The sequence below is a fragment of the Beta vulgaris genome, chromosome 3 (assembly GCF_026745355.1).
Source record: "Beta vulgaris subsp. vulgaris cultivar EL10 chromosome 3, EL10.2, whole genome shotgun sequence".
In the NCBI taxonomy this organism is placed as follows: Eukaryota; Viridiplantae; Streptophyta; class Magnoliopsida; order Caryophyllales; family Amaranthaceae; genus Beta; species Beta vulgaris.
The window spans coordinates 10,785,392-10,801,987 of NC_079204.1; the positions used below are offsets into that span (position 1 = coordinate 10,785,392).

Consider the following 16,596-nt stretch of genomic DNA (forward strand, 5'->3'; position numbering starts at 1 on the left):
GAAAGGAAATTGAGTTCCTTGTTTCCCTTTGTGAGTGTTTGGTTAGTGTGTTTTTTCAAATCTTTTACCCCTTTTTCTTATTAGGATTACCCTCCTTCCCCTTACATTGATTTCCCACCACCACCCAAGGTTTGGGATTACCCCATATCCCTCTACCATATTATTACTAGCATTTTTTGCACGCGATGCGTGCGGTAACATGTTTTTAGTTACGCGAACTTTCGTAATCTTAAGCTGCTATCTAATTTCATATGCTCGCTATACATCTAGTATTTTAGTTACTAATTTTTTTAATTTTCTTTAATTTTTTTTATTTTTTATTATCTTTTACCGGATTTATCGTCTGATTTTTCAATTTGGTTAATTATTTACTCTGTATTTCTTTATTTTTATTACAAATTTAAATTTATTATAAACATTTTTGTCAGTTATACTTGTGAGATGTCTTCTTTATTTGTGTAATTTTTTTACTTTTGAATTGGGTTTGCAGAAAAAAATTAGAACAAATTTATTTTTGTTAAGTTATTTATGTATGTATGAATATTGATGGATAGATTTTAAATTTTCAAGATTATAAGAACGATCTAGTAAGTTAATAGAGGACACGCCATAGCCTCCTCCCTTCCCTTGGTAACACTTTATGCACGCGATGCGTGCTTCACTTTTTCAGAACATAATTTATAACTTTTTTGGGCATAAACAAAGGTAAAATTTGAACATTAGACATGCTTTTTGGGCTAGCTAATTTTGTTGATTTAGCCTATATTACTTAACCAAACTCGTCTTTTATTATTTATTTTATTTCTACTTTCTTTAAGATTTTTAAAATTAAAACTCATGAGCGATAGAAGAACGTTAGCAAATTTATTAAGGATTTTTTATATTTTTATCAACAAAGTATTTTGTTTTAATTATATCATTTCACTTTGTTAATTGATTAAATTTTTCTTTTTTATTTACTACTATCCCCGTTTCCTAAAGATCTTCCTTGTTACTATTACTACAGATACCAATGAGATTTAACTTATGTGCGGTGTGGGGTGGATAAAGTAAGAGAGAGAAAGGGGTTAAGATAAATAAATAAACAAACAAAAAGAGTTTAAAGTGGGAGAGAGAAAGGGAGTAAAATTGAATTAATAATGTAATGGTGGACCATATGATAGGCACATGAGAGGGTAAAAAGGGGAAAAAATTCCAAATAAGGAATAAAGTAAAAGAGGGAAGATCTTTTGGAAACGCACTTAAATGGAAAGAGGGAAGATCTTTAGGAAACGGATGGAGTACTTGATTGTGTATTGATTGATCAAATATTTGATTGATATAATTTTTTGTTAATTTTTTGATGCTATATTTGAGTTTCATTTTATTTCATTTTTTTTGTTAGAGTTGTTGATTTACTAAGGGGTAATTAAGTAAATTTATTGGGGACACTATAGCTCACCCTTCCCTTATACTCCCTCCGTTTACTAAAGATTTTCCCTCTTTCCGTTTAAATGCGTTTCCAAAAGATCTTCCCTCTTTTACTTTATTTCTTACTTGGAATTTTTTTTTTCCCTTATTACCTTCTCATGTCCCTATTATATGGTCCACCATTACATTACTAATTCAATTTTCTTCATTTTCTCTCTCCTACTTTGACCGCTTTTATTTGTTTATTTATCTTAACCCCTTTCTCTCTCCTACTTTACCCACCCCATACCTCACACAAATGTATCCTCCTTGATATTTGTAGGAACAGTAACAAAGAAGATCTTTAGGAAACAAAGGTAGTATAATAGAGATTATTATTATTAGTATTATTATTATTATTATTATTATTAATAGTAATTATATTATCATATTATTACTATTTATTTTTATTATTTTTATTACAATTTATTGTTATAATTATTATAATTTTTTATTATTGTAATTATTATTATATTTATTTTTTTATTTTAATTATTTTATTATTATTATTAATATTTATTATTATTATTTATTATTGTTATTTATTTTTATTATTATTTATTATTATGAATTATTATTATTATTATCTATTATTGTTATTATTATTAAAAAAAAAATCAATTTCTTTGATGTTCCTAACCAAACAACATTTTTATTATTTTTATTATTGATTATTATAATTTATTGTTATAATTATTATAATTTTTTATTATTGTAATTATTATTATATTTATTTTATTATTTTAATTATTTTATTATTATTAATAATATTTATTATTATTATTTATTATTGTTATTTATTTTTATTATTATTTATTATTATGAATTATTATTATTATCTATTATTGTTATTATTGTTAAAAAAAATTCAATTTCTTTGATGTTCCTAACCAAACAACATTTTTAATCAAAGGAAAACCATTTCCATAATCCTTTCTCATACTCTTTCCCTTTCCTCTCAATGAACCAAATCCCCCCAGTAATAAGCGGAGTCCAACTCAGCAGGATTATTTATTTTTCGGTTTTTTCACCAAATACCCCTGACAAAAAAATTTATTCACCAAATACCCCAACTTTTTTCAAAATTCACCAGATACCCCTAACTTTTAAAAAAATTCACCAGATACCCTTACTATTAACGGACGTTAGTGCTCCGTTAGCCTATATTTACAAGTTTGCGATAAGTCAACTTAATTAGCCCTAAGTCAACCTAATTAGCCCTAATTAACCTAATTAACCTAATTAATCTAATTAATCTAATTAACCTAATTAACCCAACCCCAACCCCCAAACCCTAGACCCACCACCCAACCCAGCCCCACCCCCTCCCCCTCCCCTCCCCCTCGCCGGCAACCCATCTTCCTCGCCGGCAACCCCCTCCCCCTCACGCCGCCTTTCCGGCAACCCCTCCCCCTCCCTCACTCTCGTCGCGCCTCCCCTCCCCCTCCCTCCTTCCTTCGCGGTCCTCTTTCCGGCAGTAGAAACAACAACAGCGAAAACAACAGCAGCAGCGGCGGGGCCGGCGAGAGTGAGGGAGGGGGAGGGGAGGCGCGACGAAGGGGGAGGGGAGGCGCGCGCGACGAGAGTGAGGGAGGGGGAGGGGGCTGCCGGAAAGAGGAGCGCGAAGGAAGGAGGGGAGGGGAGGCGCGACGAGAGTGAGGGAGGGGGAGGGGGCTGCCGGCGAGGGAGAGGGATTGCCGGCGAGGGGGAGGGGAGGGCGAGAGGGGGCTGGGTGGTGGGGCTGGGGTTGTTGGGGGGTGGTGGGTTAGGGAAGAGAGAGGGAGTTAGATTAGTTAGGTTTTTTTAGGGTTTTTTAGGGTTAATTAACACTAATGACTAACGGAGTTAACCGCCGTTAGTCATTAAGGGCATTATTTGTCATGTTTTTAAAAATTTGGGGTATGTGGTGAATTTTTTTAAAAGTTAGGGGTATCTGGTGAATTTTGAAAAAAGCTGGGGTATTTGGTGAATAAATTTTTTTGTCAGGGGTATTTGGTGAAAAAATCGTTTATTTTTTAATTGTCTATTTCTAATGGGTAGTTTACCCAGTGGATAGATGTAAACTCCGTAGAAAATTGATCTCCTCCAACTTGCTTGTGAGTTGTGTTTGTCTTTGATGTATTCTTTGATGTATTACTAAGCAGTCTATCCAGTTCAATACGATGAGCGTACCATTTTTTAATTGTAACACAATGCTCTTCTGCCTATTTCAACAAAGACACAATAGATAAGCAAAACGAATCCTGCAATGAGAAAGCATATTTAGTAAACTACTATTGATTAACCATAGCTCATACCCAAATACTACACCGGTAATGCACTATGACTATTTGTAGAGCTATATGACTTCTGGTAGATAACAGGACCATAATTCGTGCACAGTACATTCACTCACAGCTTCAGGAAATAGCTAACAATAATCCCACTTTTGAAATAATAAACAAAGCTAATTGTTCTTTAAAAAAAATAACAAGTGATTTGAATCACTTGCAAAAATAAAGGTAGTCTTCACCAAAAAGAATCATTTATGTGGTTGCAGAAATTATATCTTCGAGTTGGTTTCTTTTATTAGTTTTTTTAAAATTCTAGTTGTCGTATTTCAATGATATGTAAATAAATAAATACCCCATCTCCAAGTTGTATAAATATAAAAGGAAAGGATAAAGTGAAAAGTGAGTCATTTGGCCTAACTATTCAACTTATTTTCGCTTTATTGAACTTATCTAAACTTATTAGTCCTTATTAAACCTTACATAACATTATCTGTACTTATCTAAACTTATTAGTCGTAATTAATCTTGTTAAACCTTACATAACATTATCTGAACTTATTTACCTTATTTTGTGAGAGTAACACCTATTTTTACTTTATTTTGCTAAACTTAACTCATCTAAACTTATTAAACTTTATTTGACCTTATCTATCCTTATATTTTCTAATAACGACTAAAAATAAAATACGTACAACCACCAATTCATCCAAAATGCTATAAAGCTTAACAGAGAACTTAATGTACCAGAGCAAACCTATAAGAAAATTACCCACATTTCAGCAGTTGAGAAGTCTCACTAACTCTGATAAATTGTTGCAAAGACGGAAGAGCCGGGCAGTATTAATGATGCAAAAAGAAATAATATTAATACGAAGTTCCCACTATAGCATTACATTCGCCCTTAACGTGCGTTTCTGATCGTCCAAACAATTAAGTACAAAAAAAGTCACTGATATTAAGATTAGCTTATAACCAAGCGATTCCATTTAATTATGCTAGAGTACAGCTGAAGATTTCCACTGCTTGACGGCATATTTTATAACACCACATCAACAGGGGAATGACAAGAAAATAAATATAAAAAATCATAGAACATACAAACTAATAGATTTCATCATCAAAACTTTTTTGCAGCTTGTGCAAGAATATCCTTTTAACTCATGAATTAACGACGACCTCTTCCTCTACCAAACCCAGAGAAACGGTTGTTCCCTCTATCTGAATATCCGCCGCCGCCGCCACGACCTCCTCTTCCACCAAATCTTGAGCCGCCACCACCACCACCACCACCACCTCCTCTATAATTACCAAATCGTCCTCTTGAAGTATCTCTTTCTTGTAATCGAGGCAAGGTTTTTACCACCTCCAACCTCACATTCGCAGCATTTTCCGAGCCTGTGAAATAGTAGATATAACAACATGAAAATCAAACATAAATGAGGCGCATAAATATAAATGGATACATCTTAATCTATTTACCAGTAACAAAAGTTTCTAAATCATCGACTGGAACGTCAAACACAGCGCCATTCTGATCGGCCGTGATTGCTACCCCCATTGCTGATTCTACTTTCTCCTCAGGTAAGAACCTTCTCAATATAGAAAACGCAAACCTGAATAGAGTGAAGAAGTTAGAGAAGGAACTAAAGAAACCAAATTCATAAGCCACACAAGTAACTTTTGTGCGGAAGAATGGCAAAAGTATTCATCGGCTTTTCCAGAACAGGTTACCGAATAATATGCTAGGGGCTAGGCTAATTTGCATACTACGCATTAAAGGACAAAAATCTTTAGAAACTAACTCCAGTCTCCACAAATTATTTCTCAAGACTGAGCTATGATGAATAAAGAAATGAACAAAAGAAGATAATGATGGCTAAAAAGGAAAGAGCTGGTGATAACAATTCCAACAGCACACAGTACTGCTTCACATTCTCCCAACAAAGGGAATGATGCAATCATTGACTCAAACATTTGTGGCAGCAATCTTATAACTCGTGGGCAATTAGTTAGAGCCTCGTAAAGTATATTCTTCAGTTCCATTGTTATTGTCCTACTTCTAAACTATCCTAGAAGCTCAGTAACTCTCACTATTCCAACCTCCACTTGTCCTTTACGATGACTAGGACAAAATCAATGTACAAACACAAGTCACCAGAGCTAGTATATGGCTGCTAGCAAATGGTGAAAAAAAAGGTAGGATTAAAATAAACGATGCCAGTAATATCAGCAACTTACGATGGTGTATACATTGGTCTATCTGACTCAATGAGTAAAGTTACATAGCCCTCCATGCCAGTCAGGAGTGATCTTTCTTTTATATCTGAGTAACCCTGTAAAACAATGCACCTCATTATTTTTTTCATGTAACATCATACTAATCATATCCATGGTACATGCAAAAGGCAGATGTTAGGAACTTACAGCTGCCTTGGCAAGTGCTTTTGCAAGTATTTCCACAGCAGATAGACCAGATGTACTCAATAGCTCCTCAGCAGCATCCTTGAAAGCTGGAATCACACTGATTCGGAAAGTAGAGTGCAATTTCATAAGATGATAATAGTACATGTTTTATATCTTTCAAGGGGAATATCCAAAACGAATAGGGCATTTCTGTTTTTATAGAAACTTGGATACGATATAATATGTATATATACCTATCAGAAATTTGGGTGATGGATTCTGCTGCCTCAACACCAGCTGCTTTGGCAACATCAGCGGGTTGTGGTGCAGATAAATGCTCAAATTTCACACCAGATTCTCTTTCAATTCTATTGACACTGCCCTTCTTTGGATCGTAAAGCATCACGGCAATTCCATTCTTACCTGTCAAGTATCAATCCTTGGATAAGTACAGCGAAAGCAATTAAATCCAATAATCTATTAGAAATAATAGGAATATGATATACCAGCTCTGCCTGTCCGGCCTGAACGATGGATGTAGGCTTCAACATCACGAGGAGGCTCACACTAAAAACCCCAAAAGAACAGCAATGAGAGACAGGTTAAGCTTAGGAAAGGTTTTGCCAAAAGAAAACAAAAAAAAATATTGGAGTGGCCAATCTTAACAGCCACAATCCACGACAAACAAAAGCAGAGAACTCACCTGGATAATCAATTGCACATCATTTATATCCAGACCTCTTGCTGCTACGTTGGTTGCTACTAATGTCATGAATTTTCCAGATCTAAATCCTTTAAGGGTGACCTGAAATTTCATAGATCAAAAATTAGAAATGTCCTTAAAAGTTTCACCAACAAAAAAACCAAACATAGTATAGTAACTCCATTGATCAAGATAAAACATCATTCGACATAAAAGAGATTAATAGTAGTTGATCTATATAATTTACCTCACGTTGTGTTTGTTGTATGTCTCCATGCAAAGGTCGTGCTCCAGTCAATGATGAAGCAAGTTGAGAAGCAGATTCCTTTGTCTCAGTAAAAATTATTATACGACCTCCGCTGGATTATAATGACATGAGAAAGTTAGCTACTTCAAACAGTGCCAGAAGCTAATAACATGGACATATAATAAAAATAAGACAAACCAACCTGCCGTAACAGCGAATAATGTCTGGAATGAGTTCGGGCCTTGCAGAAGCCGAACATGGTATGACAATGTGCCTAACATTGGTGCTGGCCTTCATTTTCTGGTCACTTACTAGATCTACAGTTTTCTTTGCAGATTTGAGAAACCTAGTAGAAATCTAGACAAGACAACAGCATTGGTTCAGAATACTTAATTATATCTATCAACGGAATATGACACCAAAGAGAGAGATAACTTCTGCACAAGTTATTACTCCACAATCATAAAATTAACTTCACCTGATAATTCCTAATCTGAAATTCCATCACAAATGCAATTCGTTCAATATCATGGAGGAAATCAATAAAATAAAAAAGATTCTTACGTGCTTAACCCAATCAGGCAAGGTAGCGCTAAAGAGAAGTGTCTGAACTTTGGTAACATCATCTACTTTCCCTGCAAGATCAGTATAAATAGGATATTGAAAATGAATAAGGAAAAACAGTTAGTTGTCATGTAATAAGGAAAGGAATGGGAGGGGGGGATTTGGCTACACAGTTCACAGAATATAAAACAATGGCAGGTCAATTTTCAAACTGACTAAGTCTCAAATCTTGGGGAGTTATATGCAGGAGATATGCAACAAATTATGAAGTGACAAACCTAGAATCAGTTCAACATCTTCAACAAACCCCATTCTGAGCATCTCATCAGCTTCATCAAGGACTCGGAATAGCAGTGAACCAAGGTTAAGAACACCCTTCTCCAATAGATCCTACAAAGGCATCATTAGAAAGTTAGTTAGATGAGCCCACGCATGCAACAACAATCTGCTAAACATGTAAAAATTAATCAAGTGCGATCTCAACAATACCTTAACACGACCAGGTGTTCCCACAACAATATCAACACCTCTTTTCAAGCTAGTTATCTGAGATTGGAAGGGTGCGCCCCCATAAACACAGCAAGATGCAAGTCCAATTGAGTTTCCATAAGATTGGAAATCAGCATACACCTACATACAGAAGAAGACATATCTTTAATATGCAACTCCATGTAACAATGATGGGGAAATCAGAATGGATGCGATTATGTTAAGCACAGTACCTGAGTTGCCAATTCTCTGGTGGGTAGGAGAACCAGGACACTAGGTAATCTACCGTAGCCACTTTTCCGCAAGGTTTTAGTTCGCCCATTTACTAGAGACTCCAATATTGGCAACACAAAAGCAAGTGTCTTACCCTGTATAAGAACAAAGCATCTAGTTCAACATAAATAAAATAAAATCGACAAATTTACGAAATGAATAAACAACTGCTTTATGAACACAAGCAAGGCCTTCAAGATACAGTGGTGAAATATTTGCCGTACTGGCTTAAGGAAAAATTATCCCAGAAACTCATAATAATAGAAATTTTTCCTAGAAGCTTAGATAGCATTAGCACCATATCACAATACTATATTAAACTATACTTTGAGCTCTGGCAATGCTTGAGGACAAGGATATACTTTCGATGTATTCCTTCCGTGTATACATTAAGTTACCAATCCATTTCATAATACCAACAATCGACAACTCAAAAATTTCGCAGTTTTGCAAATACTAATACTAAACCCTAATTTAGGATCACTCAACCAAACCTAATCAAGTTACCAATCCATTTCATAATACCAACAATCGACAACTCAAAAACTTCGCAGTTCTGCAAATACTAATACTAAACCCTAATTTAGGATCACTCAACCAAACTTAATCATAATATCTTCGTGAAGAAAAAAAAAAAACTAAATTTTCGCAAACAATGAAAACAAACCTGGCCAGTTCGTGCACGAGCAACCAAATCACAACCATCAATAACAATATCAAAGGTCATAGCTTGAATGGGAAACAACGCCTGAATCCCTTTCGAAATCAAAGCATCTTTCAATGGCTTCGAAATACGAAAATTCGAAAGTGAATTAGGGTTTTCGGCTTCTTCTTCCTCCGCTTCATCACTAACCTCCATTAATTTAGCTTTTTTAGGCTTCAAATCAACAACAGGTTCAACTAATTCACTCTTATCAGAAGAATCGTCTAATTCAACAGCCTTACGCTTCTTCTTCTCCTTTTCCCCTTCTTTATCTCTCTTCTTACTGCTACTTTTTTCCTTCTTGATTTTCTTCTCGGAATCTACTGATTCAAGCTTCGATTTCTTCTCTTTCATGCTCCTTTCTTTTGGGGATTCACAGGAGAGAGAATCGGACATGGGTAGAGAAGGCATTTGGAGGAGAGAGAAAATAGGGGAAGAGAGATTTTTGAGGTTTTTCTCTCTATGTGGAGTGTGTAGCGGGAGGAAGGAAAGAGAGAGAGAAAACGGTTAGGGTTTTAGATTTTATATGTTGTTCGTTTTTATTTTTTGGAGGTGAGGTTGTATGTTGGCCGTCCGATTGTGAAACCCTATTGTATTTGAATAGTGGCCCTTTGATTTGGGGTCAATAGGAATTTAGCATATTCTTCACATTGAGAATTTTATGCATGTGTGGCTATATACATCAACTCATCAAGGAAGGTTAGGGAAGATGAATAAAATGAAAGTTTATGAAAGTTTACAAATTCTTGGACAAGATACTTGTGCTTTGTTAATATTGAATATGTTAATTTCTACTTATTTGAAACTTTTATTTTTTTAATATATTTTGTTTATTTGGATGATTTTGAATCACTGATGAGGAGAAAAAATAGTTTTGGGTGTACTATAAGTATATAATAAAATTTATATTCGTGAAGCATTCGATTTTGTATTAGTAAAAAAAGTTGGGTCATTTTTTCTTGTTTTTTAAGGAGTTAATATATATAAATGTTAAAGTTCGGGAATAAGAAGTGACAGACTCAATATAAGATGAATTCAATTATTTTAATCGTGAATATAATTTAAAATGTTATTCAATACTAAATTTTAAATGAGATTGTTAGATTTTAAATTTTTTTACTAGATAGTGTAAATTTCTCATATAATTACATATGTGTGCAAGGTAATTCTTATCACGAGTTCAATATTTGAGGATCTAATTTTAAATGACAAAAAGTACTTTAGTACTTTTATTGTTTAAACATCATTTCATAATATTTTGAATGTTTGGACAACCATATGATGGAATTACATCACTATTGTGAATGAAAAAGGTTGTTTTATCAAATACTCAAAGTTATGAATCCAACTCAGGAACCAGAGAGAAAATGGATCAGAGAAATTGCAAGAAAGAACTTAGTCTTGACTCTTGAGACTTCAAAGTTTGTAGCTTCCTTTTACTTTTACTTTGGTTATGTGGTAAATGATCCAATGATACCTTGCTTTCGGTGAATATATACATGAAAGGTTGACAAGATTATGCTAGCAATTGTTAATATTTAGAATATAGGATAACTCTATAATCTTCTCATTGAACTTTAAAGGAATATGTATACAATATAATATCATAAATTTTATTGAACTAGATATCCTAATCACTTTACAAATAGGAATATAATACAAGACTCCTAATAAACATAATACTCCAATACTCCCCATTAAGTTGGAGCATGAAGATCACAAATGCCTAACTTGCGGAGTAGAAAACCAAATTGGTGTTGTCCCAAAGCTTTGGTTAAGATATATGCTAATTGATGTCCAATAGGAACATAGGAGGTAGATAAGTGACTAGAAGTCAATTCATCTCGAATAAAATAGCAATCTACCTCAATATGCCTCGTGCGATCATGGAAAACCGGATTCTTTGAAATACGAATAGCATATTGACTATATGAATACAAACACATAGGATTAGGATGCAAAATACCAAGAGAAGACAACAAATACTTCAACCACTTTAACTCACAAGTGGTAACAACCATAACCCTATACTCAGCCTCTGCAGATGAACGAGCTAAAGTTGGTTGTTTCTTAGTCTTCCAGGAGACAATGGAACGATCCAAAAACACCAAATAACTTGTAACAGAACGTCGAGTCAACGGATAAGCAGCCTAATCACTGTCACAAAAAGCAGTATGTTGCATATTACCCAAAAGGCGCAACACAATACCCTAGTAAGAACTGCCCTTTAGATAACGCAAAACACGAAGAGCAGCATCCTAATGAAGAACCTGTGGTGCAACAAGAAATTGAGACAGTATGAATAGCATAACTTAACTCAGGACGATTAACAGACAGATATACCACGCGACCAACTAGGCGCCTATATCTGTTATGATGCGCATATGGTGACCCTTCGGCGGAAGTGAGACTATGATTCTGCTCCATAAGTGTGTCAATGGGTTGACAACCTAACATACCTGCTTCTGTTAAGAAATCCAACGCATATTTGCGTCGTGATAAAAAAAAAATACCATCATTGCTTCTAGCAACCTCAATGCCTAAGAAAAATTTCAATATACCCAAATCCTTCATAACATGAACTCAAATATTCCTTAAATCGAACAATAACATCATGAGATGAGCCTGCAATAATCAAATCATCAACATAAACAAGAACATAAAGAGTAACATGTTCCTGAATGCAACTGAACAAAGAATAATGCAGCAGACTGTTTAAAACCATATGACTTCAATGCCTGAGAAAACTTTTCAAACCACTATCGAGTGCCTGTTTCAATCCATACAACGATTTTCTTAACCTGCAAACCTTCCCTGGAGGAGCACCACAATACTCAGGCGGGAGTTTCATATAAACTTCTTCATGCAAATCACCATGTAAAAAAGCATTATGAACATCCATCTGATGCAATTCCCAATTAAGAGATACACCCACAGTTAAAAATAAACGTACAGTGTCCATTTTCGCAACAGGAGCAAATGTTTTATTATAATCAACACCTTCTATTTAACGATTACCCTAAACAATTAGTTTACCTTTCAACCGTTCAACCTCGCCAATTGAAGTGTATTTAATATGATACACCAGCCGTTACAAGTCATTCAAAATAAGGGTATTTGGTGCATAGCTATTTTACTTAGGGGTACATGGTGAATATATAGTTACCACTAACAGAGCACTAACTCCCGTTAACCAAAAAGGGCATTTTGGGTATTTTTTAAAATGTCAGGGGTATCTAGTGAATTTTGTAAAAAGTTGGGGTATTTGGTAAAAAGTTGCCGCATGGGCCATCACTCTGAAAAAGTCATAAAATTACTCCCTCCTCTCTGCAATAATAAGGGTAATTTAGATCCTAATTGTGAGATTTGTTTTCGTTCTAAGCATTCCAGACACAAATTTCCTTCTAGTGATACTCGTGCTTCTTGTATTTTTGAGAAAATTCATTATGATTTATGGGGGCCATATCGACATGTTGAATATGTAGTTGCGATTACCTAATTTTCCATTCGTACTATCTCTATCTCTGTCCTCGTAGAGAATAGCATTCCTCTGAATTTGATTTTCTTTCGAATTATGACTTGAAGTTTCTAATTCTCTGTTGCATTTCATAATTTTTTTTTTAATGTTTTGGCTTAACTTAGAAGTAGCAATTTAGTAAGAATTTGAATCGAATTTCTTTTTTGAGCTTGAATATGATTATGCACCTTGAATATGTAGTTGCGATTACCTAATTCTCCATTCGTACTATCTCTATCTCTCTCCTCGTAGAGAATAGCATTCCTCTGAATTTGATTTTCTTTCGAATTATGACTTGAAGTTTTTAGTTCTTTGTTGCATTTCATAATTTTTTTTAATGTTTTGGCTTAACTTAGAAGTAGCAATTTAGTAAGAATTTGAATCGAATTTCTTTTTTGTGCTTCAGTTTTTGCTTTTTAAGTGTTTGTTAAGTCTTAATTTAGAGCTTTAATTCTAGTTTTTGATCAATTAGCAGCGTGAATTTACTCGTGTGATTTACCTAGTTTCATTTGATAATTCAAACATGGAAATCAAATGTCCAATGATTGGTAGAGTGATCCGGACTCCGAAAACCAGACCGGATGGATCTGAGTCTTGGTATCTCAATGAGTTTGAGGAGCAAGGGATTCTTGGCGTTGGTGGATATGGCTGTGTGGTAAAATGATGTAACAATGTGGATGGACAGTTATACGCAGTGAAGAAAGTAGTACTTGACCCTCAGGTGGAAATGGACTATGATAAAGTTGTGAGGTAATTCCTATTTGAAGATATTAATGTTGTGTACTTGTGTTAGTATATGTTAATTTGTTTCTATTAGAATAATTGGCAAAGCTTGGTTAATGATTAATGATTAGTGATTAATTAGATAAACATATTAATACAAACTGACGTGAAAAGATTAAGAAACAATCCTAACTCAACACGAAGACCAATAAAAGGATCCTCAAAAATTATTAAAAGAGACGATCTAATTTTAATATAAAAGTAGACCTAGTCACTAAATGTGTTAAACGAGTCACCGAAAGAAATTAACCGAGTCACTATTGTGCTATCTCTTTTTAATATTGGACTTACCATAGCCTAATTTTAATTTAAACATAGGCGGTCTCTAACAAGACAATCTCAAGAATCCTAAACCAATTAGACTTAGGAAATAAAATAAATCACATATCAAATGAATATATTGTTAGGAAACACATTGTTTATATTATTTGTATTTTATATTTAGTTGTTGGGCTTATTTTTTGACAGGAGTTGTTGGGCTTATTAGGTGTGCTCTATATTTTATATTTAGTTGTTCGGCATATTAAGTGTGCTCTATATACACGATGCTGTGCATTTGTAATTGAACCATTTAACAACCTTCGACCAAATATGTCATACTTCAATCTAATCTGTCATATATTCTTCCTTCTATATTTTGTGCTGATTTTGTAAATTGTATTTATACAATGAGGTTTGTTATATTGCTAAGGTCCATCATAAGAATGTCGTCAGATATCACTCGGTTAGATTTTGGAGGCCCAAGGGCGAGCCTACATATTAGGGCCTTGATTAAGTCCAAGTTTTTTTAATGTTTTATTTTTCGGTCTAAACCGAAAAATAAACAATTTTTTTGTCCGAAATTTTTGAAAGAGACGTTAAAATAAGGATGTAAGTACTTGATCATTTAAAAAAGAAATTGAAAAGATACACAATTAAATGATTAATAAAGAAATTACAAATAAAGTTACAACCATTCATTATAGAAGGACGAAAAGCGGAAAAATTTTAACCTGGACCGAAATAAAGTGATAAAAAATAATTGAATTTATATTAGATAATATCAAAATTTTATTAAAAAATTATGGATTAAGGGTCTGTTCTTTTTTAATTAATTTTCTTTGCACTATTTTTAATAAAATATTATGAACTAATCTAAACTTATTCAGAACAAAAAAAACAATAGGGGTAAAATTAAATTTATCATTTTATTATTCCGATTCATTATGCAATTCTACAATATACAAATATCAAAATTTTATATTAAACGAAAATACAAATGGGAGTATAAGACTAAAAACTAAAGAAAGATTGAAATTTATATGCATTAACAACCTTTAAGGGTCTACAACATGGCATAAAAATAAAAATATATTTTCATGGTCTAATCTGTCTAATTCTATGGCCCAATCTATTTTCGAGTTCAGTCGCTCATTAAAATTAATAGCAACAATATGATTTCGCAAAACTTATTCAAGTTTTCAGAAAAATTAAATTGATTTAATGTATAATACTTAGTTACTATGAAAAAATACGGTGTGTCATTATAAATCTCAAATAATTATAATAATTCTTGGTCAAAAAATGAAGTAATAAAATTCAGAATTTGCAAAACCTAAAAAAATCGAATAAAGAACAAAAATTGCAAAGAAAAGAGAGAAATTACCCAAAAATTTTGAGCGTTTGACATTGAATTGAAAAACAAGTGGGAGAATTGAATAAGAAACTTAATTCGCAATAAGCTTAATTGTCGACTGTATTTGCAGTTTTGCAGTGATCTTTTCTTTTTCATCTATGTTCTATTTTTCTTTTATTCTCTTTTACCTTACTTATTTGGGCGATGTGTTTTGGGGCCCTAGGCGCCTGCCCCTCTCGCCCATGCCCAAATACGGCCATGGTTCGAAGCGACATGTGTAGGTGCTTATGCATTACCGGGTGATGAAGAGGGCGGTTATGAGATTAAGAAAGGGTCGCTCTTTCCCTGCTTGTATATACAACAGGAGCTCTGCTGCAATTCGTTAGATAAGCTCATCGATCCGGGGGTCCTATTTCTAACGATATGGTTTGGAAAATTTTCAGGCAGATCACACATGGTTTGCATTCATATGAAAGGAATTAGACACGGAGATCTAAAACCATCAAATATCTTCTTGGTTGACGAAGATACAGTGAAGTTTGGATTGGGTAGGTATACTATTGTGAGAATGAATTTAGTTTAAAATTTTCCATGTTCTACTCTAATTGTTATATGAATTGCAGCATCTGTTTTAGGTGAATGGGTTGAAAAAGCGAAAATTGCCGAGGGTTTCTATGTGGCTCCGGAATTAAGAGGGGAGGCTACGACTATTAGATATGCTTTTTGCTTTCAACAGTGGTCATGAGAAGGCAACAGTTTTAGGGAATTCACACCAAAGAGAACAATGTTTGGGGAACTTTTCTATGGTGAAGGAGAAAAAAAATTTGATCAAGCGCCTCATCTCTCTTGACCCTATTGACAGGCCTACCACTGAGCTCATTCTTGAAGTACGAATTTCTACTAATACTTATTTCTATTCTCGAGTTCCTTTTCTCCTCTACTAATATTTGTTTTGTTTTGTCAGTTTCTTAACGATCATCACGAGTCCAATGAGATTGAGGTAAACTATTGGTTTATATATAATCTACTTTGAATCAAAACATTGTTGGAAGCCTGTAATACAATGACTCTAAATTGTTTATTGTTTTCTTATCTGCTCTTTTTCTCAGTTCTTGCAGGTATCGCAATTTGGCAATCTGGCGAGTGAAGTCTAACAAAAAAAAATTAGCAGGGTAAACTCCGCCAGACTTTAACAGTTTAACTAGAATGGGCTGTAATTGAGCAATTGCTAGAAAATCATGTTAATGTAGAGATATCTGCTGGAATACTGATATTCTCATCTCTGTTGTTGCTCTCGCGGTATAGGAGCTTGAAATTAAACCTCTTATAACATTAGAACATGTTTTCTTGAATGGAAAGAATGCCTCCGGACCAGGGTTTAACTATGGTTGAAGGATTAGAATAGAGATTCTCAATCAAGAGACTAAAGTCTGCACAACATCCGACACTAGAGTCTAGAGGCCTGTCATTTCCCTTCTGTTGCACACAGCTAAGACTAGCAGGCAACAACTATGAGTAGGAAACCGCTGATTATTGTTTAGTTAACAGAGGGTATCTGAATTGAACAAAGGGTGGTA

The 16,596-nt window shown here is 34.1% G+C and overlaps 1 protein-coding gene across 1 annotated transcript; it reads right to left on the bottom strand.

Moving 5' to 3' along the window:
* Positions 1-4,562: 4,562 nt before the first annotated feature.
* Positions 4,563-9,612, bottom strand: LOC104906586 (DEAD-box ATP-dependent RNA helicase 7). Its single transcript, XM_010695358.4, has 14 exons — positions 9,069-9,612; positions 8,362-8,496; positions 8,129-8,269; positions 7,918-8,029; positions 7,640-7,710; positions 7,278-7,432; positions 7,076-7,187; positions 6,829-6,930; positions 6,632-6,692; positions 6,380-6,548; positions 6,147-6,243; positions 5,961-6,055; positions 5,202-5,335; positions 4,563-5,117 (listed from the first exon to the last, which is right to left on the bottom strand). The coding sequence occupies exons 1-14, from the start codon at positions 9,513-9,515 to the stop codon at positions 4,888-4,890; spliced, it is 2,061 nt and encodes a 686-aa protein (XP_010693660.2). The 5' UTR covers positions 9,516-9,612; the 3' UTR covers positions 4,563-4,887.
* Positions 9,613-16,596: the final 6,984 nt, after the last annotated feature.